The sequence below is a fragment of the Perca fluviatilis genome, chromosome 14, assembly GCF_010015445.1.
Source record: "Perca fluviatilis chromosome 14, GENO_Pfluv_1.0, whole genome shotgun sequence".
In the NCBI taxonomy this organism is placed as follows: Eukaryota; Metazoa; Chordata; class Actinopteri; order Perciformes; family Percidae; genus Perca; species Perca fluviatilis.
The window spans coordinates 29,291,292-29,318,848 of NC_053125.1; the positions used below are offsets into that span (position 1 = coordinate 29,291,292).

The window sequence follows — 27,557 nt, forward strand, 5'->3', positions numbered from 1 at the left end:
ATCGCATTCACAAGAATGGGACAGACGGACAACCCAAAAACATAATGCCTCTGGCTACGGCTACCGCTGGCATGAGGCATACTGTAAAAATTGAACTGAACAATTAAGCAGTAACTTTTCTCATCTAATTTTATAAAAAAAAAAAACACACATTACTATCATACCTGCCAACATTGGGCTGTGAAAAAGAGTTTCATCCATTTTTAGTTCAGTTGACTCTTGACTCGAACGGAAACTTGAATGTTACGAGTGATGCACGGCACCTCAGGCGGGGTAGTTACATATCCTACAGTCTGGACATATTACAGAAACTGTGAAACACCCATTTGAGTCATATCACAATGAAATCAGGAGATTAGCGGGACAAATTACCAATCAGGGGCAGGGTAGGAGAAAAGGTTAAAAGCAAGTAGACTACTGCGTATATCGAGAGTGTTGGCAGGTATGATTTTTATCCCACAAACATTGAAAGTATGATGCAAATGTGCCTGCTTATGCATGATCAACAATAAAGCTCCCTGTTTTTGTAGTTAACAATAAAAACTTGAAAACTTGTAGCAATGAACAGAAAACAGCAAGAGTAAAAATAGTGAATATGTATTTAAGGCACGACATGAAAAGGAATTTGATTTCATTGCAAGACTTCAAGTTAAAAAAGTTTCCACCACATCCTATGTAAAAAAATATTATCATCATCATCCTCCGTATTTGCCATTCAGGTTAAAGGATTATTAATATAGAGTTTACAATATGATTTAACAGTTGTTGAGTTAGATAAAAAAGCAGGTCTGTGTATTGCTATGGTGACAGAAGTTTCTGACAGCATCAGAAAATTGCCGTCTTTGTCATAAAAGACCTGTTGATCAATTTCACAGTGAAAGCAGATTACAAATTCTGCAGCCTTTGGTAGTAGAGCATTCCTTTTCTGACCTTAAATGTGAAGTAATAATGTAAATTATTGAAGAAATAATATATTAAATTATACTTTAGGATGGATTTAACTTTAAAAACACCAAAGCTTATTTGATCTGACATTGTGCAGCTTATTTTTGGGTAAGTGCACTTGCAACGTCTTCAATTTTAATTCAAACTGGCGATTTTCTACGTCATTCATTCAAATGAGAAAGAACGTGATGAGAAAAAAGTTCAAAGTCGTATGATGACTTTGTCATAACTATACTATTCTTGTGTATAACTCAAAGCATATATGTAGTAATTAAAAGTGAAACATTTAAAATATTGCATGCACATTTTCTCAATTACTAAACATGTAAATGTGATTATAAAATGTGACAATTGGACAACATGAACTATCCATATTTTACTGGCATATTTACTGTAAAACTGATAAAAATGGCAACAGTTGTAGGTCCAACTTCTTGCTAGTTTTCCTGAAGTTGTCTCGAACGCTCTTCCTTCACCATTTTCTTCATGTCTTTGGCTGATTTGAGATCAGCTACGGTGAGCAAATCTGCCGCCTCACCCTTTGGATCATGTTTGTGTCTGTAAAATGATGTTCAGTTACTAGAAAATACAAGGAAGCATGCCCAATTTAAACCTTGGGGGCTTTCTTTATAAGATGGGTGTAGTTTCAGGCTCACTACCTAATCAGCACAATTGTGACCTATCCTAACATGTAATCTCATATATTCCATACTGTACCTAAGTATTTACATGGTTCACAGGATTTATTATTATGTATATATATATATATATATATATATATATATATATATAATAATATATTATTATATATATTATTATGACTTTTTTGACACGGATGAAGAGAAAAGACCCTGGAAAACAGATTTCTGATCATAACCCTTGTGTTGTCTTCCCGTCAACCTTGAAAAAAACACTTTTTTTCACAGTTTATTTTTGCTTTTTCCAACATTTGAAGTTGATAAATTTTTCTTCTACATATTTTTAAAGGGGTGATAGAATGCAAAACCGATTTTACCCTGTCATAGTTGAATAACGACAGTTTGGTGGGTAAATAGGACATACATAGAAGCTCAAAATCCCACTGACACCCCTTTGCTATGAAAATTTCATATTTTGAAACTGCCGCTGAAAACGGGCGAATCCCAACAAAGCTGGAAGTTGACGTCAACCTCCCAAAAACCGGAACCTTTGTCAGCCCATGGGTGTATTAAGAGAACGGTCACGCCCCAACATTTACATAGGCTACACAACTGACCTGAGATCAGGTAGTCTTCTGAATCTAGGTCGCGCAGATCTCTGCTATTCCATTACAAAATTCACTTCTGAAACTTTTTTATGCGAGAAATCAACTATGTAAAGTTCAAATATGGGCCATTTTACGAAAATGGATGGTTAATTGGAAATTTTGTCCAACTGTGTGTCGGAATTCAGCGCCGGTGCTGCCTGTGTTGCTGCCTCGCCGTCCGACCTGCCTTCCTTCACACACCCCGGCCTGCTCTGAGGTACTTGGAGCTCCGTCATGACTGGCAGCCTGGCACTCCATACCCGCGCAAAGTCACCGGTTTTTGGATAATGAACTACTAAACGCTGGTGTTCTGATAGAGCTCCAGGGCCTGCAACTCCCCTCTTCCTGCTAGCTAAATGCCCGGTGTGTGTGAGTGAGAGCACGGTCAGCGAGCTTGTTACGCCAGCAATCTCTTACCACAGGTTCCAGTTATCTTTTAATGTGTGTAATTATAATGTGTTGAGTTATTTAAACAAACGATTGGGGAAATAAACGCCGCTTATCCGCAAGTCTCAGTGATAGAGCCTGCGGCTGGATGTAGCTCTATCAATGAGAGCTAGATAGCCTCCTCTTAGAATTCCTCTGGAATTCACAAATATTCATTAACTTGAAATCGGACACCGTTATTAGCTTTATAAAACCTTTAGGGAGATGTTGTATAAGTGGCGTGACGAAATTCAAACTGTAAATATACTCAAATTAAGGCGAAAAGGAAGCTAACTATCCGTGATTTGTAGCTAGGATTGAAGTGACAGTCACAGCTAACGAAACACCTAGTCTTCACAAATATTCATTAACTTGAAATCGGACACCGTTGTTAGCTTTATAAGACATATAGTTAGATTTTGTAAGTGGCGTGGATGAAATTCAAACTGTAAATATAATCGAATATACGGCAAAAGGAAGCTAACTATCCATGGTTTGTAGCTACACATAGCTAGGATTGAAGGGACAGTCGCAGCTAACGAAACACCTAGTTTTCACAAATATTCATTAAATTGAAATCGGACACCGTTGTTAGGTTTATAGCCGTGACCGAGCTCCAAGTACCTCATAGCACGCCGGGGGCTGTGAAGGAAGGAAGGCAGGCGGGCAGGGAGGCAGCACCAGCGGCTGAACTCCGACACACCGTCTTACCAAATTTGCAATTAGCCATCAATTTTCGTGAAAACGGCCCATATTTGAGCTTTATATAGTTGATTTCTCGCTCAAAAAGTATCAGAAGTGAATTTAATAACGAAATAGCCCGATAAACAATGTATAACTTTGCAGTGTCTGAAATATGAGAGTCTCCCAAGTGTTTCTATGTAGTTTGCTCAAAACCAATCAGCGCCAGAGCTCATTCTGAATATTCATGAGCATACCAATTTTATATTTCAGGCAAATCATCATTTCAGGACACTTAACATATAGAGTAGGTCTAGACCACACTATATAATTTATAGAGACCCAAACATTAATCTCCAGTATGGGTCAAGCTCCAAAAAACACTGGATGCTGCACTACCTAAAATGCAACTCAGTGATTCAATGATGGGGGATCCCTCTCGTTAGCCAAATGACCATATAGAGAGTGCAGGGGCAGAAGGGGTTGCTTAGTTTAATATACAGTACAGGCCAAAAGTTTGGACACACCTTCTCATTCAATGCGTTTCCTTTTTATTTTCATAACTATTTACATTGTAGTTTCCCACTGAAGGCATCAAAACTATGAATGAACACATATGGAATTATGTACTTAACAAAAAAGTGTGAAATAACTGAAAACATGTCTTATATTTTAGATTCTTCAAAGTAGCCACCCCTTTGCTTTTTATTAATAAGGGAAAAAATTCCACTAATTAACCCTGACAAAGCCCACCTGTGAAGTGAAAACCATTTCAGGTGACTACCTCATGAAGCTCATTGAGAGAACACCAAGGGTTTGCAGAGTTATCAAAAAAAGCAAAGGGTGGCTACTTTGAGGAATCTAAAATATAATACATGTTTTCACTTATTTCACACTTTTTTGGTACTTTATTTTTGTGTTTTTGCTTATGTGGTTGTTACACACAATTGCTAAAAATACACTGAAAAGGTATTCTTATTCCTATCATAATGACATCGTAGTGTGTTGAGTATGGTATAAATGTTTCAGCGATTAAAATAAAATGAAACCCCAACAGTAATGAACACAAAAATAAATAGACTTACGTTTTGAGGTATTCTTCAATGGCCTTTCGTTCGTACACATTTCCGTATTTTGTTCTCACTGGTTCAATAAACATCTTTTTGGTGAGTGGACAGATTAGATGTTGGGGTGCAAGCTGTTTCCCAGGATCCACCAATTTCTTTTAAATAAGAAGTAAAGACAGTGAATATTAACACATCTTATTGATGTAAAAGTGTACCAATAGTGTGATACATAAAAAATGATATGCAAGTTGCATTATAACCCCTAATGTTTAATCATAGGTGGTTTATAACCTCCTCCTCTCCCAAGACCATAAATTATCTGACAGGATACAAAACCAGTGCATAGCTCTGACTATATATACAATGATTACCAAACCATCACTGACAAGTCTTTGATGCTTCAACATAACATGGCCTCTATTACCTTTTATTAAAACGGTCACTATTGGAGCAACTCTCTCTCCTAAGAAATTATGTTTCTGTACAACTTAACTGCATTCTCAATTACGTTTTAAGAGAAAATTATTTTCTCCTGGATTACACTACCAGCAACAGGCGCACATTGTTGTTGTCAGGGGCACCTGGTAGTTCACCGGGTAGAGCATGTAACATCAAGGCTGAGTCCTAATCGCAGTGGCTCGTGTGAAACCAAAAATGAAAAGTTAACGTTGAGTTTTGGTTTCACACAGGACACCACTTGCTCTCTCCTGGATGAAAGTCCTGCTTTTATTTGAACCATCTATTGAACTTTGATTAGGCCGGTTACACACTGCATGCGTCGCACGAGCATGTCAGCCACGTGGCGTGTCCGTTTATATTTCGGCTCCCATGTTAACAGGTTAGACCTTAAACACTGCCGGCGTGAGACGCGTGCCTGCTAGAAATAGAACCGACGCCTATTTTTCACGCGAGACGCGAGCATGTCGGAAGCGTTTCCAGGCAAAATAGAATAGGAAAATATGTTTATATGTCATTTAGACACGAATGCACATTAATAAATGACATCTTGATGTTTGAAAGTCTAGGTTTTGACATCAATGTAGATATAAATGTGATACAATATTTTAGAGAAAATATTTTGAAATATTTTGAAATATTTTCATACAGAACGAAATATTCTGTAACATATTTTGCAGTCAATACTGCCGACGTTGTCTTGCTTTAATCAAATCAGTAGGCTATATATAAATGGTAGGATAGGCTACGATAACAACGTAGTGTGTGTGTGCTTAGTGACGGTCCAGCATCAGATAGGCTATATAGGCTCTTTACAGCTACACAAAGTTGTTATAAACAGACAGCCCACTTACCCATTTTTCAGAGTTTTAATATGTCGGCAATATGTCCCGAGATAACCCTCCCTGTATCTAGCAGCAGGAGCAGCGCCGCGTCAGACACGCTTCTGGTGTGTAGGACGCAGAAAAATCCGCGCAGTGTGTAACCGGCCTTAGATTTGATCAGAAACAAATTTTTATATGTCCAAAATCTGGGACAAAATAACGCAATTAAGAATGCAGCTGGACTGTATAGGATTGTAATTTTTAGGAGCTGTCGCCCTTTATGACACTTTGATCATTTACCTTCTCCATATCATCCCGTGATTGCGAGGCAGTTTTCTCTGTGTGTTTTTTGGCCTCTTTTTCGTATGTCTCACGGCTGGTCATGAATTCCTCAGCCAGAATGCTTGAAGGAAAAAGACACGTTATTAAATCAAATGCTTCACTGCCACTGGGATCTTAAGATACTTGTATGGTTTAATGCAATTTTAAACACCATTACAGTACGTGTATATATTCAAATACAGTAACTTACATTTCTCATTCACTAGTTTTGTCTTTCTACCTAATGACAGGATTTCATATGTAATTGATCATACAGTAACATACATTCAGTTGTAGCAACTTAAGTAAGTTTGTGCTATTTACACACACACACACACACACACACACACACACACACACACACACACACACACACACACACACACACACACACACACACACACACACACACACACAATGTAAGATGGGGTTTGAGACTGAATCAGCAGGTACAGCTGGTTAAGTAATAAAAACAAATGCTTACTCAGTTCTTGGAATAGGATAAAACTACAGCATAGGGGCAGGTACAGTATTGGTGTATTATGTGTGTGTGGGGTCTTGAATCTAACCTGTCCAGTGGATCGTCAGGCTCAGGCATGATGAGCAGTCCATATACAGCACTGAGGATGTCTCTCATGGTGATTTGGGCATTGTAGTTCCGGTCAAATATGTTGTGGCAGATGCGCCCAACACTGTTGATGTTACAGTGGTACACCTTTGTTCATGTTAAGAAAATGACACTGCATTTAAAGAACATACATTTTCTACAATTATTTCAATTCAGGCAATTTTTTTTTTCTTTGAAGCAATGCTTTGCCATTGTTTAGACTACTGAAGCTGTTGGCTTATTTGGCAGGATACACGTGTGACAAAGCGAACAAGTGGAGGCTTCACTGGGTAGTCGGGACCAAACTGGCAGAACAACTCAAAGGCTCCTTTCTCATAAGCTGTGTCAGGAGGTCCATCCATGAGAATCTTCCAGAATGCTGAAACGTTTGAGATTGCAAAGTTGACACAATGTTTGCCCTTTATCCCATATTGCTCTAAATGAATTGACTGTTGACATATGAGAAGAGCATGTGCACATTATTCTAAACATGATAAGTGTATTAAAAAAGATTTTAATGCATTATGTTAGGAAAAAAGGATGCCAACAAGTAAGCATTGCTTGCAAAGCAGTAGTTATTTGTACCTCAAGTTGTTTACTGGACTCACAAGTACAAAAGCTCATGGGCACTTTTCAGTTTACACACTGAGCTTGCTTACTGAACAGCTGTCAGAATCTGATCTGTAATTTGATGATTGATAAGCAGTGTTGGGGTAGTTATTAAAAACAAACGCTAAAAACTCAATATTTATAATAAAATCCATGCCACTTACTGAAGTCAGATTCTGATGGGAGGACAGTGAAGTAGGGGTGTGGGTCACAATGCAGGCTCCTCAGCTCCTCCAGGATACGTTTGTCCTTTTCCATCAATTTCCCAATGTTGGCGTCCCGCATCTTCTTTTTCAGAACACTAGTGTGAAAGATTAGATTTTTTTATGTTCCTCTGTCAAAGATTTTCAATGAATAACTCATTTTGTTTCTGGCTTTGTTCTTCCATAATTACCTTATTGTACTCAGTAGTTATTTTGAATATGTACCCAAAAAATACAAAATAATTACTTTATTCCAAATTCATTGGGTTGCAATGTATAATAGGCAAGACAGACCTGACGTCATTCAAGTTAACCTGGCTACAATAAGGCTGCTATAATGCTTTCAAGGCTAAATAAATACAGTTTTGGCCATTGTTTTCCACCTTTAATGATCAACGTTCGTCACGTCAACTTTATTGTCAATTCTGCAATATGTGCCAGACATACAGCGCAATTGAAAATACTTTTCTCTTTGACCCATGGTGCAATAAGGACACGTACAACAAGTATAATATAAAAGATACAAAATATATACAAATAAAATAAAAAAAGTGAAGTAATATGTACAAATAAGATAAAGAAAGATAAGTTATATATACAACTTTCCTGAATCTGTAAAACTGCAATAGAGCAACTTTTCAGGTGTACGTGTTTGAAACTTTATGACTGGGTTTGAGGCAGAGCATCAAAATAATCAACTACTGACCCTAAATCCAAGAAAATAGGTAAAAAAATAAGTTATAATTAAACAGTCAAAGGGTTCCTTTTTAAAAAAAATGTGTAAATTAACATATGTAAAGCCAGTTGTTACCAATTTAGGCATTAAAATTTACAGAGATTTTAAGCTTGACAAGCAGATAAACATGGTGGTTAAATCCAGTTTTTATCAACTGAGGCTTTTAGCTAAAATTAAGAGAGCTGCTGTGGTTTTCGTTGTCGCTGTCACTGTTAGTGTTTATTTATCTTGTTGTTCTTTTTTGTTTTATATGTTTATCTCTGTCACTACCCAAAGTGAGTAGAGTGCAGATTTGAGTTGCGCATGCGTCACTTTGCAACGAGTGCAGATGTGAGTTGCGCATGCGTCACTTTGCGACAAGTAGCCTACAAGATGCTAACGGCGTTTTGAGCTAACGTTAGCAATCAAGTAGCTAGCCTACTAGCTAGATGCTAATGGCGTTTTTAAGCGTTAGCAGTCAAACAATCATAAATAGCTAAAACGTTTTTGAAATGACTGCTAGCTACAAGTTAGCAATCAAACACAACATCGGCTGTCACCTGAATGGCGTTTTGAGCCAACGTTAGCAATCTAACAATAATAGAGAGCTAAAACGTTTTTGAAATGACTGCTAGCTACAAATTAGCAATCAGACACAGGCTGTTACACTTTATGTCACTTGAATGGCGTTTTGAGCTAACGTTAGCAACCAAACAATCATAGATTGCTAAAACGTTTTTAGAAATGATTCCCATCTTCTGTTATTGTATGTAAAGAGAAAAGTTTATTATTTTACAGATTTCACAAATTTCAGTAAGACAAGTTATGCCGTAAACAGTTTAAATCTGACCATGCGCAACTCACATTTGCACTCGACCAAAGCCGGTCTGACTCGGTTAACATCGGGTATGACACGTTATGCCGTAAACCGTTTAAATCTGAGCATGCGCAACTCAAATCTGCACTATTCTCACTTTGGGTAGTGACAATCTCTGTGAAGCACTTTGGTAACCTTGTTGTTTGTTTAAATTGTGCTATATAAATAAAGTGGATTGGATTGGATTGGATAAATTAACAGTGTAAATGCTGTATTTTAGAGGTTGACAAAAACAAAAGAAAAAAAAATGTTACATTTACACAGTGAAATCCATGAACACTGAACAATTCTACAAATTTCAAAGCTGTATCTTCCTTATTAGTTAAGCCTTGATTTCAATGTTTGTTTGTTTACATGCATGTCCCATGTGATCTCTTAAAAAAGTGGGCCTGACAAAATATAAGAAAACAAAACTATACAAGAAAGTTCTGTTGCTTACCTCTCTGTTACTGTCACTTTACTGCTCATCTGACTTGGCAAGACCGTCTCTGGAAATTCATCATACCCATGATGAATTTTTGTTAAAAAACTCTGAAAAATACAAAGTGGCAAATCAACAACAACATCATTAGAATGTTTGAAAGTCATTACTGCAATGGTGTTTAATTCTCAGAGCACTCCATTGGTGCACTCACTTTAGTGATGGAAGATGGGTCAGCTTTGTTCTTGGGTTTCCTCCACTCCAAAGAGAGAACAGTCTCGATCTCAAAAAGCTTCAGACCATCTTTGCTCGTCTCTGGTTTGAAACAGCAACCCCCTGAAAGCAATATAGATTAAAAAAAAGAGTTAATTTACCACTGGTCTGGAACATAGGTATCGCCAGGTAATTTTTCAAATCTTTTGACTGTAGCCCCGAATGGAATTTTAAATGTAGGCAACACAAAGTTTAGGTGCACAATAATAATGATTTTGTTACCGTGACATGACGTCTACAGTTCAGGCTTAAACACATGGAGCTCTAAAGTAGACCCGAGCGTCACTTTGTGTCCACTTTCTCTCCAGCATCTCAAACAGGGCTCTGTGTGAGATGTGCATTTGACTTCTGAGGAGACTTACTATGAGACAGCTAGATATTAAGATAAGTACTTACTTTATTAGACTTCTCTGCCCACTGTCATTGGATCTGCTGCCTCAAGGTTAAATTGACTGTGTTTGTTCTGCTGATTTTGCTCATTCTGCTGCCTTTTGTTGTTTGCTACTTGTCTTTGCTGCTTTTTTTTTGTTTCTGCTGCTTCTTCGACTTCTTCTGCTGTGTGTTTTGCTGGATTTGCTGTGTTTTTTGGCCAGAATTGTGTGGTCTGAAACTGTTTAGGGTAATCAGACTAGCTTCGTGTGAAGTGTGGAGTTGTGGAGTGGTGCTTAACGACTGTCTGACTGTTTTGTTGAGTGATTAGCTAGGGTGGGGCCTCCTCACCTGTAGCCAAAACCAATCACCTCCTTGTATTTAATATTGGCATTTGCGTGAAGCGGCAGCTTCAGCAGACGAAGACTCGGAGGACAAAGACAAAGGAGTCTACGCAGAAGTCTTCGTGGGAGGTTAAGTGGGAAGTTAAGAGGGCTTGATATCTTCTTGATATCCAATATCTGACTTGCACACCTTCGCCATCTTTATCTGGAAATGTGTTGCTTCTCCATTCTTCCAGTTCTTGTATCCTATCGGAGATACTACAAACCTTGCATAGGTTCGCAATATTTCCGCAACCCAACCTCTCTTACTCATCCCACCCGTTCCACACAACTCTTCAGTCTATTGCTCCTGACCTTCTTCCTGTCCTCACCCTTCTCAGCAACATCTCGGTCTCAACCGGCTGTTTCCCCGATGCCCTCAAAGAGCAAGGGTGAGCCCACTACTCAAAAAAACAACACTTGACTAGTTTGAGGTAAATAACTACAGACCCATCTTCCTTCTTACATTTCTATCCAAAATTCTTGAGCGTGCCATTTATAATCAACCCTCCACCAGAACAACCTTCTTGATCACCACCAGTCTGGCTTCAAGGCTGGTCACTCAACAGAATCTGCCCTTCTTGCTGTCACACTGAGCAGCTTCACATTGCTAGAGCAACCTCTCTCTCTTCTGTCGTCATCCTTCTGCACCTTTCTGCTGCCTTTGACACAGTGAACCACCAGATCCTCATTTCGACACTCCAGGATCTGGGTGTCTCAGGCTCTGCGCTCTCTTTGCTCACATCTTACCTGGCAGACTGAACCTATTGGTTAACTTGAAGAGTATCTACCTCAGAACCTTGCCCACTCAAAACTGGTTCCTCAGGGATCAGTCCTGGGTCCACTCCTCTTGTCATTCACTCGCACAGCTTTTCTTATCACAGCTACTCAGATGAAACCCACATTATTCTCTCCTTTCCAGAGTCTGAAACACAAACAGCAGTACATATCTCAGCTTGGATGTCCACACACCATCTGAAACTCAACCTTGACAAGGGCTCTCCTACCCAAGACCTGACTATAACAATTGACAACTCTTATGGTAGTCCCCACCCAGACTGCTAGAAACCTGGGTGTGACACTTGACGACCAACTCTCCTTCACTGCCAACACTGCTGCAACTACCTGATCGTGTAGATACATGCTGCATAATATCAGAAAGATACATCTCCTACTAACGCAGAAGGCTGCTATGGTTCTGGTTCAGGCTATAGTCATCTCACGTCTAGACTACTGCAACTCCCTCCTGATTGGCCTGCCTGCATGTGCCATCCGGCCCCTGCAGCTCATTCAGAACGCAGCAGCTCGACTGGTCTTCAACCAAAGTTCTCTCACACTACACTGCTCCTCCGCTCTCTTCACTGGTTACCAATTGCTGCCCGCATCCGCTTCAAGACACTAGTACTTGCCTACAGGGCCACGAACGGATCAGCCCCAGCATACACTAATGGTCAAAAGTTTTAGAACACCCCAATTTTTCTAGTTTTTTATTGAAATTTTAGCAGTTCAAGTCCAATGAATAGCTTAAAATGGTACAAAGGTAAGTGGTGAACTGCCTGAGGTTAAAAGTAAGGTTACCCAAAACTGAAAAATAATGTACATTTCAGAATTTTACAAAAAGGCCTTTTTCAGGAAACAAGAAATGGGTTAACAACGGAAAGCTGTTCTGCAGCAATGGAGGTTGATCAAGCTTTGAAAGTTGGTGCTACCAATTCCCACAGGTGTTCCAACTTGTCTGGATTACTTACAACACAGGTGCAGCATGTTGGCCCAATGGTTAGCACTGTGGCCTCACAGCAAGAAGGTTCTGGGTTTGAATCCAGGTCGTTCCGGGCCTTTCCGTGTGGAGTTTGCATTTTCTCCCCATGTTTGCGTGGGTTTCCTCCGGGTGCTCCGGTTTCCCCCACTATTAAAAACATGTACTAGGTTCTCCAGTCAGTGCCCTTGATCAAGGCACTGGCTCAGATCTGGAGTTGGTCCCCGGGCGCTGTAATTGGCTGCCCACTGCTCCCTTGGGGGATGTGTTAAATGCAGAGAATAAATGTCGCTACATGTATGTGTATGTGACAAATAAAGTAGCTTTACCTTTTTTTACCTTTACCTTTTAACCCCCTCTGTTGTAAAAAAGTATTGTTGGAACACACTGTGGTACCGTACCCTCGTGAGCATTATTTGAACAGTAATGTACTGCCGAAAGTAGTGTGTTGCCACAAAAATGGCAGGAAAAAGGCAAATAACAATGGAAGAGAGACAGATCATCATAACACTTAAGAATGTTGGTTTTCTAACAGAGAAATTGCGAAGAAAGTCAAGGTGTCAGTGAGTACATTATTCTTCACCATCAAAAGGCACTTAGAAACTGGGGAAACTCTGACAGGAAGAGGTCTGGCAGACCCAAAGCGACAACAGAATCAGAATTCAAGTTTCTGAGAGTCAACAGCTTGCGTGATAGGCGGCTCACAGGACAACAGCTTAAGCTGTTGCACAGCTTAATAGTGGTCGTAATAAGCAAGTCTCAGTTTCAACTGTGAAGAGAAGACTTCGAGCTGCAGGTTTGATAGGTCGAGTTGCAGCAAGAAAGCCATTGCTAAGAAGTCAGAATAAGAAAAAGAGCCTTGCCTGGGCCAAGAAAAATCATCAATGGACTACTGAAGACTGGAAGAAGGTGCTATGGACTGATGAATAAAAATTTGAAATCTTCGGTTCATCACGGAAGATTTTTGTACACCGTCGAGTAGGTGAAAGGATGGTTCCTCAGTGTGTGACATCAACTGTCAAACAAGGAGGAGGAAGCGTGATGGTCTGGGGCAGTTTTGTTGGATCCAGGGTTGGTGATTTGTACAGAGTGAAAGGCACCCTGAACCAAAATGGCTACCACAGCATTTTGCAGCACCATGCAGTACCCTCTGGTATGCGCCTAGTTGGTCAGGGGTTCATCCTACAGCAAGATAATGACCCAAAACATAAGTCCAAACTATGCCAGAACTACCTTAGCAAAAAGAACAAGATGGTAAGCTTAAAAACATGAAGTGGCCAGCACAGTCACCAGACTTAAACCCCATTGAGCTGGTTTGGGATGAACTGGACAGAAAAGTGAAAGCAAAGCAAACTACAAGTGCCACACATTTATGGGAACTTCTGCAACAGAGTTGGAAAGAACTTTCTGGAGAATATTTGATTTCCATTGTAGAAAGGATGCCACAAGTGTGTTCAGCGGTTATATCTGCCAAAGGGGGCTACTTTGATGAGTCAAAATTTTAGAATACATTTTGGTTTATACATTGATTCCATGATTTATTTTTTAACTTCAATTATTTATTTGTTCAATTCTTTCATTTCAGAGTACAATAAGACATTGAACTGCATGAATTTCAATAACAACCTGGAAAAATTGGAGTGTTCTAAAACTTTTGACCAGTAGTGTACATCCAGGACATGGCCAAAACCCATACCCCAACTCGCCCACTCTGCTCTGCATCAGCCAACCTGCTTGCTGCCTCCTCACAGCCAGGGACAACTAATCACTCGAAGTCCCGACTGTTTGCTGTCCTGGCTCCTAAATGGTGGAATGAGCTCCCTATTGACATCAGGATGGCCAAAAGCCAATGCATGTTTCGCTGAAGCTGCACTTTCATATGGCTCTGGTACTTGCACTTACTACTTGTTGTCTGGAGTTTGCACCTACAGGGTTGAAAGCACTTAATTGGAAGTTGCTTTGGATAAAAGCATCAGCTAAATTATATGTAGTGTAATGTCTGTCAGAAGGTCTGAGATCTACCATATCAGCAGAGCAATAACATAATGTATAGCAGACCATAGTGCAGGTAGATTTTTCCTGAACTATTTTTACTTCATTCTTGTAATATTATAGCTTTATTGTTCTCAAAATATTACAACTCCTCCAAAGCCAGAGAACACAGATGGGATGAGTTATATTTTGAATGTTCACAAAGTTCACAAACAAACATGAGCAGAAATCTTGCTGAAACACATCTGAGCTATTAAAGTCCAGGGTTTTTACAAATTAATTAAAATGAATGAATGTATCATTAGGGGTGAATATGTGCCACATGCACAATTAAAGAGGTTTGATGAAAAAGAAGAGGGATGAGTAAATAATGGATACTGCGGAGATAACATTAAATGAAAATTGATTTACAGGAGACATACAGAATGCCTTAGAGCCTTACTTTAATACATTATATTATGTTTATATATTTTGAATTATCATTTATGTTTCCTTTTAAATAATTATATTTCCAGCATAAATTGATGCAGAAAAAAGTTGGAAAAGATTTACTACAAGCATTAAACAAAAGTTTTTAATGCTCAAAGTTTTCTGGGGGAGAACACCCAGACTCCCCACCCCACAAATTGTGAAACAACAACTATGGCTTTGGGTTGCCAGGCCACGTGTGATTAAGCCAAATATTGGTGCTATCTAAGTAACATCTACAAACTGGGCAGCTAAAAAGGAACATACCCTGCTATTAAGAAGCTGGACAGGCCAATCGCCATTTTGCATTGCATTAACTTTATTTTAATGGAGCCGGGCTAAGCCCCAAACCTCCTTAAGTTCTAGAAACACCCCTGGTCTGGTGCCACACAGGCTAACTATACTCCAGTGCTGTGTGGTCTGGCCACATTGCTTATTATTTTGGGGGGAAAAAATAATTCAGCTTGTTTAATCCAGTCACAATTAAGTATTAAGTAATAAGTGACAATGCCCTTTCAAAATAGATAGAGAAGATAGCGGAAGGGATAAAACCTGACATTGTTTTTATTGCAAGCAATGTACATTCAGTGACAATTAACTAATTTAGGACTAAAGTATTACTTAAACCCTGTTAAAGCACACTGTGAAACCATTGCCTCCACTAACTTAACAAGTCCAATATTTCATCAACTGATGAAATTGATTAATAAAATGGAAATAAATAATGTAATTCTTTTGATGGTACACAGTACCAGCATTCTCTTCATATTTCGGACTGTCTGGTGGCAATGTATCAACAAGCTTAGAATGCAATGATTCAAACCTAAAACTTAGTTTCCTGCAACACTTTGGAATTTTTCTTTGGAACTTTTGCCCAACAATGGCAAAAACAAAGTTTCAACCCGAGCTTTAACGGACATCAACGTTTCCAGGATCTGAAGTAATCTAATACGCTTGTAATTAGACACAGGTTCCATAATCACACTCTGCTGTAACAATGCTAAGGCATAACAATGCAAAGGGGAAATAAATTGTTGGTCAATAATTTGTCTCTACCATATGAGCCTCTATTTGAAATTCTGCCCTTTTTTATATGTACCCACTGCTGATTTAAAGCTTTCATACTGTACCTGTTGCATTGCTGATTCCACGGAGAATATTGTTCTCCACTTTTCCAAGAAGAATTGAATCCACAATGATGTTGGATTTTATCAGGTTGGCAGCAACAACATCGGGCTTGTTTAAAGATCTACGCACAAAGAATCATTCTCAATAGTTTTTCATTTTTCTTCTTTCATATTAAAAAGCAACATGACAAACTAAGTGACACACAGATTTTAACATAAACCTAAACTTAATTTTAAGCTTGACCTTAAAACCAACTAATTATTTCAAACAGTTCTTTAAAATAGTTTATCTGTCCAAAATGTCCATACAATGCAGAAATGTCCTCACTATGATGGTTTTAAAACTATAAATGAAGAGCTGATTGAGATAGAATATTTACATTGACTGATGCCTAATGTTAGCAACGGTATCTTTGGAAACTAGCATAGAGAAAGAAAATTACCCAACATCATTTCCATCTGTGAGGCAAAGAATCCGAAGTTTACAGTCTAGAAACTTCTTTGCTTTGTCCAACTCAAGAATTCCATGTTGCAGGGCATCGTACAGCTTAGTTTTTCCGCTTGCCTTAAGGGTGCGGACTTCGTCCTGAAAAAGCAAAAGAAAATAACTGTTCATTAAGGTTTAATAACATATTGTTTCATGGCACAGGAGCCCATGTTCTATGACAAACAGAAAGAAAGTCGATCACAACCTTCAGTACAGCATGTACATACATATTGTATTATATGTTATTATTATGTTATGATAATATGTTAAGGGAGTGTTGTACTTTGAGAGCAAAGATTAACCGGAGTCAAATTCCTTGTTTGTTTGCGCAAACCTGGCCAATAAAGCTGATTCTAATTCTGAACAAGGATCTGATACAATAAATGTTGATCAGTTTTGCAATGTGCAATGTATTGAATTTACCTTGAACTTCTCAAGTGATTCCGTCAATGTGTGGAGAGTTTCCACTGTAGAGTCAAACTTCACAAGGCCAATGACATGATGGAAGTCATAAGCCATGGTCCGTGTTGCAAAGTTGTCAAAAAGCTCTTTAACAGCATGGATTTTCTGTATGTCCACACTTCCATAGCACTTCGCTGCCATGGATGAACTTGTATCTATCATCACCTGATGAAATTAGAGTCAGGACGTTATCACAAAATAAATATGTTGGCTTCTCATTCAAGAATGAAGCACAACTTGAATATATACTTCATAGGGATCCTGAAAGAGCACTATCTGACAAAAAAATGGTTGAACGTGTCTCTCTGCCAGCATCTGTTAAAGGAGAATTCCGGTGGATTTCAACATGTAGCTCTTTTGTTTGTAAATTCGGAGTGCTGTCAGTAGCAAGAAAAACGAAAACAATCGGGCCTGCCTACACCATGTTATCCCCTGCTAGAGTTAGCACCCAGGAGTCTGAAACAGGGCAAGTTTTAAACGTGTTTTTAGCCTCCTGGTCTTGTAATGACATTCAAAATGTCATTACAAGTGCCTACATATGTGAAGTGATTCCTTCTGAGTGAACACTGCAAATTTGATTGCAGTAGATGTGACAGGCAAAAAAGTTGTGTTAATCCATACCTCTGTTTATTTCCTGTTTTCCGGTGAAGTCCAAACTAGTCGATTGTCAAACTCATACAATCCTATATTCCAAAATGTATTTTTTCCACAAAAAAACGATTTGCCGTTGTTATGTCCTTAGTAATGACTATCTAGCAAAACTCTGTAACCTGACACCACAGTGGAGCCAACTTTTATGCCTTTATGTCACATCTACTGCAGTCAGATTCGCTATGTTCCCTCGGAAGGAATCACTTCACATGGGTAGGCACTTGTAATGACATTTCGAACATGTTAAGAGCTAAAAACAAGTTTAAAACTTGCCCTGTTTAAGCCTTTTAGGTGCTAACTCTAGCAGGGGGATAACACGGTGTAGGCAGCAACGATTTTTTTCTTGCTACTGACAGCACTCCAAATTTACAAACAACAGAGCTATGTGTTGAAATCCACCGGAATTCTCCTTTAAGCTTAGTGACCACAGTTGAAAGCTGCAGGACTTCTGACTTTTTACATTTGTGAATACATGATGTAAGCAGACTAACCCACATAGCTCCTGCTCAATATCTGATCACACTCAGTGTGACATTTAGAAATGAGAGTGGATCACAATGACGTGTCTTTGTATAGCTGTTCTTGTACTCAAACATCTCAGAAATAGCTCCTGCTTGTTTCATTCAGCCCACTGCGTTGAGTGATATTTGTTATTTACTGTGTAGTGGAGAATCAACATTACCAGTATAGCCTCTTTTGGAGTCCCGGTTGTGACTATTGAAGAGTCATCCCTATGGTCACCAGTTCTGTATGAAATTTAAGAATTTCATCAAAAATGTACACTGAAAATATTACATTATATTAGTTATATGCATTGAAAACAAATGAGATACCATTAGTTGTGGCATTCTTCTTACTGTTATTCTGAACAAATGACTCACACTGTATGTTTCTATTATATCTCTATGTCCTTATGTTTTTAAGTAAATTCATGACATTGTTGAGTGATTTTTACTGGTCTAATAGATCGGTTGCCAATTAGAAGAAAGATGAGAAAAAAGTTATATCTTGTTTTTATCTAGTTTAAAATAAAAATGAAAAATTAAAGTACTTACATAGTTGCTAATGAATTCACGTCCATAGTTTGTCTTTTGCCAGCCAGACAATCATGCACTTCAATCTGTGTAGGATTTGCCTTATTTTTAGTCAAATAGACACCAAGCTTGTCTGCCATAAACAAAAGTACAGCAATACATAACATTACTAGCACAAAAGGAACAGTAAAATGGGAGACAGGGGGAATTCAGTACTTATAGCCAGAAATAATTAAAGTAATACACAAGTATTAAGTAAGTTAATTAATTTAAGTAACTCTTAAGTAAAACACTTTAAGGTCAAGTATCATAAGACTTCATAACCATAATTGCTGGTCACTCACTGACATTAGGTTAGGATCATAGAGTCATATTGACATTTTAACAAAATGTAAAGGTCCCATGGCATGACAATTTCACTTTATGAGTTTTTTTAACATTAATATGCATTCCCCCAGCCTGCCTATGGTCCCCCAGTGGCTAGAAATGGAGATAGGTTCATTTACTGGATAGTTACGGTGTTTTCGAAAGTTCCACAGGATGTCCCTCGCCCTCCAATTTCTTTGTGTTGCCATTTTTACTCTGGTCGCTTGGGTAAACAACAACCAGAACCTCCAGCTAGCAAGCTAATGTTACACGCTGAAAACAGGCCCGTATTAAGACAATGTGGTGCCTCTGGGCACTATACCTCAAAGTACCTCAATGTAGGCATATGAGCAGTGAGCACTATATTCAAATGTCTGAATTCAAAATGAGCCTCTCCGGGAACCATCACCTTATCGTGGTGGAGAGGTTTGTGTGTCCCTATGAACCTGAGGGCTGTGTTGTCTGGAGCTGTGTGCTCCTGGTAGGGTCTCCCAAGGCAAAGTGGTCTCAGGTGAGGGGCCAGACAAAGAATGGTTCAAAAACCCTATGAGCCAACGAGGAAGAGGTGAAGTTACCCTGGCCGGAGGAAGCCCGGGGCCCCCGTCTGGAGCCAGGCCCAGATGGTGGGCTCGTCAGCGAGCGCCTGGTGGCAGGGTTTGCCACGGAGCCTGGTTGGGCACAGCCCGAAGAAGCAATGTGGCAACTCCCTCTCCATCCCATGGGCCCACCACCTGTGGGAGGAACCGCTGGGGTCGGGTGCGCTGTCACACGGGTGGCAGTGAAGGTCAGGGGCCTCGACGGACTAGACAGTCTCGGTTCTGAAACCATACTCCTGGATAGGGGTTGGACTCTTTTCTTCTCCGGAGTTGCCCACGGTGTGAGGCGCCGGGCGGGTGTGGGGATACTCACAGGCCCCCGGCTGAGCGCCGCTATGTTGGAGTTTACCCCGGTGGACGAGAGAGTCGCCTCCCTACGCATGTTGCGGGTTGTGGGGGGTAAAACTCTGACTGTTGTTTGTGCATATGCACCAAACAAGAGTTCTGAGTATTTGGCCTTCCCTCTTGGAGACCTTGAGTGGAGTCCTACATGGGGCTCCAGTGGGGGACTCCATAGTTCTGCTTGGGGGCTTCAACGCACACGTGGGCAATGATGGAGACACATGGAGAGGCGTGATTGGAAGGAACGGCCTCCCTGATCTAAACCAGAGTGGTTGTTTGTTGTTGGACTTCTGTGCTAGTCATGGATTGTCTATAACGAACACCATGTTCGAACATAGGGATGCTCATGAGTGTACTTGGTACCAGAGCACCCTAGGCCACAGATCAATGATCGATTTTATAATCGTTTCATCTGATCTGAGGCCGTGTGTTTTGGACACTCGGGTGAACAGAGGGGCGGAGCTGTCAACCGATCACCATCTCGTGGTGAGTGGGTCAGGGGGTGGGGGAAGACTCTGGACAGGCCTGATAAGCCCAAACGGGTAGTGCGGGTAAATTGGGAACGTCTGGAGGAGGCCGCTGGCCGCTGTCCGGCTGGGGACATTGAACCCGAGTGGACAATGTTCAATGTTTCCATTGCTGAAGCCGCGGCTAGGAGCTGTGGTCTTAGGGTCTTAGGTGCCTCAAGGGGCGGTAACCCACGAACACCGTGATGGACACCGGTGGTCAGGGAAGCTGTCCGACTGAAGAAGGAGTCTTTTCGGGATATGTTATCCCAGAGGACTCCGGAGGCAGTTGCAAGGTACCGAGGGGCCCGAAGGGCTGCAGCCTCTGCCGTGAAAGAGGCAAAGCAGCGGGTGTGGGAGAAGTTCGGAGAAGACATGGAGAAGGACTTTCGGTCAGCACCAAGATGCTTCTGGAAAACACAATTACAGGGGTATCACACTTCTCAGCCTCCCCGGTAAAGTCTACTCCAAGGTGGTGGAAAGGAGGGTTCGGTCGATAGTCGAGCCTCAGGTTGAAGAGGAACAATGTGGATTCTGTCCTGGTCGTGGAACAAGGGACCAGATCTTTACTCTCGCAAGGATCCTGGAGGGAGACTGGGAGTATGCCCAACCAGTCTACATGCGTTTTGTGGATTTGGAGAAGGCGTATGACCGGGTCCCCCGGGAGATACTGTGGGAGGTGCTGCAGGAGTATGGGGTGAGGGGTTCCCTTCTCAGGGCCATCCAATCTCTGTACAACCAAAGCGAGAGCTGTGTCCAGGTTCTCGGCAGTAAGTCAGACTCATTTCAGGTGAGAGTTGGCCTCCGCCAGGGCTGCGCTTTGTCACCAATCCTGTTTGTAATATTTATGGACAGGATATCGAGGCGTAGTTGGGGTGGAGAGGGTTTGCAGTTCGGTGGGCTGGGGATCTCATCGCTGCTTTTTGCAGATGATGTGGTCCTGATGGCATCATCGGCCTGTGACCTTCAGCACTCACTGGATCGGTTCGCAGCTGAGTGTGAAGTGGCTGGGATGAGGATCAGCACCTCTAAATCGGAGGCTATGGTTCTCCGCAGGAAACCGATGGAGTGCCTTCTCCAGGTAGGGAATGAGTCCTTACCCCAAGTGAAGAAGTTCAAGTACCTTGGTGTCTTGTTCGCGAGTGAGGGGACAATGGAGCGGGAGATTGGTCGGAGAATCGGCGCAGCGGGTGCGGTATTACATTCAATTTATCGCACCGTTGTGACGAAAGACAGCTGAGCCAGAAGGCAAAGCTCTCAATATACCGGTCAGTTTTCGTTCCTACCCTCCCTTAGAGATAGGGTGAGAAGCTCAGTCATCCGGGAGGAGCTCGGAGTAGAGCCGCTGCTCCTTCGCGTCGAAAGGAGCCAATTGAGGTGGTTCGGGCATCTGGTAAGGATGCCCCCTGGGCGCCTCCCTAGGGAGGTGTTTCTGGCACGTTCAGATGGGAGTAGGCCTCGGGGAAGACCCAGGACTAGGTGGAAGGATTATATCTCCAGCCTGGCCTGGGAACGCCTCGGGATCCCCCAGTTGGAGCTGGTTAATGTGGCTCGGACTAGGGAAGTTTGGGGTCCCCTGCTGGAGCTGCTACCCCCGCGACCCGATACCAGATAAGCGGACGAAGATGGATGGATGGATGGATGAATTCAAAATGTCTATCAATTCAAAATCAATACTATATATTGCAGCATTGTGGGTCGGTCAAATGTGTATTTTTCTGACTTTATTTCACGGGTCCTGAAAGCAACTCCTCTGATTGTTCAAAAACTTTCAAAAGCATCATGGGAAAGCTAAAACTGCTTTAGCATCACAGCTAACGACAATAAAAGGACCTAAAATGAATAAGATATGGACAAAAGACTCAATATTAGATCCAAGAATATGGATTTATTGAACAAAGTCCTCTGAAATAAATACGAGTTCTAGGAAAAGAAGCGCAGACTGTGGATCGGTCTTTTACACTTCTCTGCTTACTGAATAAACTCACGAAGCGCACCGGCCATGCTGTGAGGTTTGGGCGCAACCCGGAGGGGGTTTGTGGGAAAAAAAAATTCTTTGCTTGCCATTTACATTTAATCAAGAAAGCCAACCACTCATAATTTTTTTTAAACCGATAATATTTTACATTCATCATTATGATAACATTTTTGGAAGGGTTAAACTGGCCACTTTTGATTATTGTTAAACCCCCCTCCCCCCATCCACCAAATGATACATTTGGGCATACCTGTGGACCAACTCAACTCTGACAGATTGGGGAGGGTAGTTATAGTGGTCATGTAATATTGATTTATTTATAATTTATTGTTATTATTATTATTATCATTATTATTATTGTGAAATTAGTGTTCATAAATGAGTAATGTATGATCTTTCAACAATTTTAAGTGAATTATATAACAATTTACGGAAAATATTGTTAAAGCTTGTGTCATTTGGTGCCCCCCAACTGGTTGTGAATGGTTGGTGCCCCTGGGCACTGGCCCAAGTGCCCTTATGGATAATCCAGGCCTGGCCGAAAATTTTGAGTTTTGAAGAAAATTAGGATCGTGCCAACAAGGCAGGCTTAATATGTTCTTTCGGGAAATGATTGTAAAGATTTACAAAGAATATGTTTACTGCATTTACTCTCTAACTGGGACATTTTGGGACAGATTGGTGGGATTGATGTGGACGAAGTTGTATTGTGTTGTGTTCACACAATACAGTAACATGAGCTACAGTGCTAAGCATAAGTGAACACCCATGCTAAAGTTGACTAAAAAGCTACCCTTGGCCTTTGCAATTAAAATAGCCCCACATCATCACATATCCTTCACCATACCTAGAGATTGGCATGAGGTACTTTCCATAAGATCATCTCTCAATGCAAATCAAACCAGCTATTAGGCTAACTGAAATAAAACCATGCCAATCTCTAGGTATGGTGAAGGGTATGTGATGATGTGGGGGGGTATTTTAATTCCAACGGCCAAGGGAACTTTATGAGATGCATAGTATCCTGGATCCATGAAATAACTGGCCTTTAAAAATAACCATCTGCCTGCCTCTATGGGAATTTAAAAAGGGGTGTGTATACTTATGCCCCCTGTATTTTAAGGAAGAACATGTATTTATTTACAATACCTTATTCATTCACAAAGAAAATTGATGTCCTTACAGCCTGGACACACTGGGACGAATATCGGCGCGCTTTATTTGCCAGCGTTTCAACGTGTTTTTTGTGTTCACACCCAAGCGGTTTTCGCTGACGATGAGCCGAGTGAACATGCAAATTCATTACCTGACATTCGATGGCGCTTAATGTAAAACAGAACTACCCCGGTACACTGTCCCGTTTGTCATAAAGTGCTTCATGTTCCGACACCAATGCGACCAGCAGCTCTACATTCATCTTGCCTTGCATCTTCCTTGTCTCATTTCTTCCCGGCAGTGTAGACCATTGACATATATGTAGACGCTACTTGGCGTATATCTTCTTCACCGTTACGTATGTGTGCTCGGCAAGACCGTTTTGTGTTTGAGCGCCCCCAAGTTGTGTTTTACTGTAACTTCAGAAGCTCCAGACACGTGAGCAAAAGCGCCAATCTCATTGGTCGGATAGTTTTTGACGCGGTGCGTCAAACCAAAAAAATGAACCTGAGGCGTTTTTTGAAAAATGACGCTTTTATGCGTGCCGTTATTCGCGTCGGTGTGCACACTCACATTGGCGCGATTTGTTTAGTCACGAGGCGTTAAACACTGGCGAATATCGTGCGCGAAATTTGTCCCGGTGTGAACAGGCCCTTAAAGGTTGGATTTTTCCTATTTTTTTATTTAAGGCATTAAGATCAATTTCCAAAAGATGATTTTTTATTCCTCTTTTTAGTCAACTTTAGCATGGGAGTATTCATTTCTGCTTAGCACTGTAGCTCATTTCATTTAATATTGTATGTAGTGTTGCAGGGTGCAAATGTTCCACCAAGCCAAGTTCTTTCCTGAGACTTTAGAGATTTTACAGAGCCACTGTCACTGCATCTGGAGCTTAGCGCCGCCCAAGACTATTGTGACTGGTTTAAAGAAATGCAAACAATCCAGACTGTACTGCAATGTGGAGATAGGTCTGGCAATGCAAGACTTCAATGCAAATGAACCAGGTATACTTAGAACAATGTTTCCTTGTATAATGAAATGGTAGCTCTATTTTTTTTGTTTTAGTTTGTTACCAGGAATATCATCTATTGATCAGATTAGACAATCAAACTCGTCTTTGAATCTTATTGTGATTGGGGCCTTAGGTTAGGTAATTAGGTTCATGCTGCAGTTACGTCCATGACTCATTTTAAGCCAAGATTGATCTTTTCCCTAACCAAGTTTTTTGTTGCCTAATTCTAACAGTTTTGTTTCATAAACATAACCACGCAATTATGTTGCTCAAATCTAACTAGTTCGTTTCACAATGCTAAATAGAACGGTCTTGTATGTCATTTTTGGAGTCATTACAATAGATCTATTCTGTTATTTAGGTAAAGGGGTGTAGGACATATTTGGTTAGGAACACTGACTTGAAGCTGCCTCTAACCAAAGCAGAACAACTAGTACATATCTTTGGGAAAACATGGACTCTCTGTCTTTAGCTTAGCTGTATAGAGGCGGTGCAGCTGCAACAGCCTCTGGATGCTTATTTTTTACTCTTTTAGCCAAATGTCATATATATATTTAATGAATCATCATCAAATTTATGAAGGCAGGCATTCAGATTTGTGCAGTACCTTTACTCAGGAAAACCAGTTGTACATCATCCAACCCCAGTTCTTTCAGAAGCAGTGGTGGAGTGACAGTAAGTTGAGGAAACGTTTTCAATTCTTCTGCCATGTCTCCAAATGTCTTCTCAGTATTTATGTGAAAGCTGTAATTTAATCAACTGGGTTACTGTCAGAACGGTATTAACACACAAGGTGAGATGGAAAACAACATTGTTTTAAGTAAATTTGTGAAGTAGTGCACTGTTGTATCTAAATATCCAATTATGACTTGTATGGGCTTACTACATTGCCCACACTAAGAACCAATCAAAATCAGTAAAACTAATTAAACATTGATCAGTTAACTAGAAACATCGTTACATATATTTAATTTTTTTGTTTAGGTCTGTGTATTAAATGTTGAATATTTATGGCAATTGTTTGTCCAAAAATGTGCAATTTTCTAACTGTATCACCTTTCATGAATATGAAATTTGACAATACATACTTCTGACCAGTCACACTGTTATGAGATATCCAGAGATGATATCTTTTAATTGACGGATGAACGCTGAGCAAAATCCTCTCAATGTCAGTGGCTCTGGTGAGGGACGTTTCTCTCAGAACTACTTCAGGGCAGTTTGGAATCTTCTCGCCATCTTAAAGAAATAGAATAGAATAGAAAAACCCTTCATTACTCATAATCAGCCCATAACCTATAACCTAGGTGGGAAGAAAACAAATATTTCAAATTGGAATGATGTGACAATCAGGTCAACCTCATCCAAAGACCAAAGACATCCATCAGCTAAATGACATGCAATGTAAAATTTGGAAGGAATTTTTGACAGCTCGAGCGATGATGTTAAAGGTCATGTGACAACACGCCATTTTAGGCCCTTTATAGGTTTCGGACTTTTTGAAAGTCCTCCTAGAGAAATGAACAGATCCTTCTCAAATTGGGTCAGCAGCATGTCAAGACGTTCAGTCTGCCAAATTGCAAAGCTTGTGTTTTCCTAGGACAATGTTGGCGTGGCGGCCATTTTGTGCGTTTTGCCATAACACAGGAAGCTGTTGTACCTTTACTGTGTCCAATCTGCCTGAAACTTTGCATGCATGATTAGAGTCCAGACCTGGACACATAAATATGCCCATATTGAGTCATAGTCATAGCACCACCTGCTGGCAACAGGAAGTCAGCCTTATGAGACAAACATCCGATTTACATTACAATTTAATAGTGTGGTCTACACATGACACACAGCAACATAACATATAATCAGTATGTGTTCACTAGCGTCACATAAGCAACCGGGTATCAGCCAGTACCCCCAATGTGCTCGGAGGGGCGAGGGCCCGTTTATCGCTGCTCGCAGCTATAATCTAGCCTGGGTAAACCCTGACGAACTTCCGGCAAATTTGAGATTTGCTCTGCAAGTCAGTCTGGCGAAGAGCCCATTCAAAGGTCTCCTAATACATCCATGATTCAAACCCCTTTCCAATGTCCCCAGAATTGAGGCACCAATCACAACCACTGAGGCGGGCTTTACACCAATCACAACCATTGAGGTGGGCTCTACGCTAATACGATAATGCAGCGACAGCGAGCAGCTTTTTGTTTACATTCAACATGACGGCCACCGAAGCGCAGCTTCACCCGGATCGTTGGTCTGATTAGTTGAAGGACTATCCAATGCGCCCAGAGGCATTTGAGCGGCGTCTGTTGGTGACGCCCCTTTGGAAATGAACTGTCAGTGAACCTTTCCCAGACCCACTCTCTATTACAACTGAGAAGGGTCTTGTGTCAACCAGGCTAGCTACAATCAACTTTGTTATGTTATCTCTATCACATTAGGAGTATAGATGAACTGGTTCTGTGGTTTTTGTCCCTGCCCAACTGCTCGGCTTACTTGGCATACTGGACTTTGTTACAGTCAAACTGCATCCACACATATTGGCAATTAATTTGGTGAGGAAAATGGTCAAAACTACAATAACAAGAACTTTAATTCCACTCAAAATATAAATATAAAACAATTGTTTGAAAATGTGTTGAAAGGTTTCCTCATGTAATTTTAAACCATAAGAGATTTTACTTTTACCTTTGATTTTTTGAAGTACAACTGCTCTTTCAAAAACACCTTGTGTTCCAGGTAGAGTGACTGGATCACAGAAACGGCTGCCTTCTTCAGACATCAGAGATAATGGTGCATAGTTCTCGTGGTCTGACGTTTCTTTCTATGAAAATAAGGATAAACAAGGGGCATTAGGCAGTAACACTCAACTGGAAGTCTATAACATTATTGTATTCAGTTCACTTCAGTGTTTGTACTTATACCTACAAAAGTGGTAAACAATCATTAGTTGATAACTAACGTAATCGTGAGCTAGGAGGCGCAGCTTTTTATGACACATATTGATATTTGTTGTTATGCAGCGACTTGTAGTGCCCATAGTTATTAATAATAGAAAATAAGATGACTTAGTTTAAAGAGCGACAAAGTCTGCGTAGGGAGAAGGGATGAGTCAAACATACACAGGACTTTCACCCAAGACACCACTGTTCATGTCCCCTGGGAAACC

The 27,557-nt window shown here is 40.6% G+C and overlaps 2 protein-coding genes across 3 annotated transcripts in view; both read right to left on the reverse strand.

Annotated features, from left to right (window-relative positions):
• The window catches only part of LOC120572807 (sialoadhesin-like), a gene marked incomplete in the record, with an annotated part of 288,199 nt that overhangs the window by 193,069 nt on the left and 67,573 nt on the right, over positions 1-27,557 (reverse strand).
• The window catches only part of LOC120572746, a 52,669-nt gene that overhangs the window by 894 nt on the left and 24,218 nt on the right, over positions 1-27,557 (reverse strand). Inside the window, exons 9-24 of one of the 2 annotated variants that reach the window (XM_039822158.1) lie at positions 27,077-27,212; positions 25,483-25,633; positions 25,002-25,138; positions 18,461-18,572; positions 18,088-18,151; positions 16,716-16,919; positions 16,249-16,391; positions 15,809-15,927; positions 9,652-9,773; positions 9,456-9,547; positions 7,386-7,522; positions 6,867-6,991; positions 6,575-6,720; positions 5,985-6,087; positions 4,423-4,559; positions 582-1,503 (exon numbers count right to left, since the gene is read on the reverse strand). In XM_039822158.1, the coding sequence (XP_039678092.1) occupies positions 1,383-1,503; positions 4,423-4,559; positions 5,985-6,087; positions 6,575-6,720; positions 6,867-6,991; positions 7,386-7,522; positions 9,456-9,547; positions 9,652-9,773; positions 15,809-15,927; positions 16,249-16,391; positions 16,716-16,919; positions 18,088-18,151; positions 18,461-18,572; positions 25,002-25,138; positions 25,483-25,633; positions 27,077-27,212 (2,049 nt within the window). In that variant the 3' untranslated portion in view covers positions 582-1,382. Of the gene's footprint in view, positions 1-581; positions 1,504-4,422; positions 4,560-5,984; positions 6,088-6,574; positions 6,721-6,866; positions 6,992-7,385; positions 7,523-9,455; positions 9,548-9,651; positions 9,774-15,808; positions 15,928-16,248; positions 16,392-16,715; positions 16,920-18,087; positions 18,152-18,460; positions 18,573-25,001; positions 25,139-25,482; positions 25,634-27,076; positions 27,213-27,557 lie in introns of those variants that run through there. The other variant, XM_039822157.1, reaches the window with a different exon arrangement.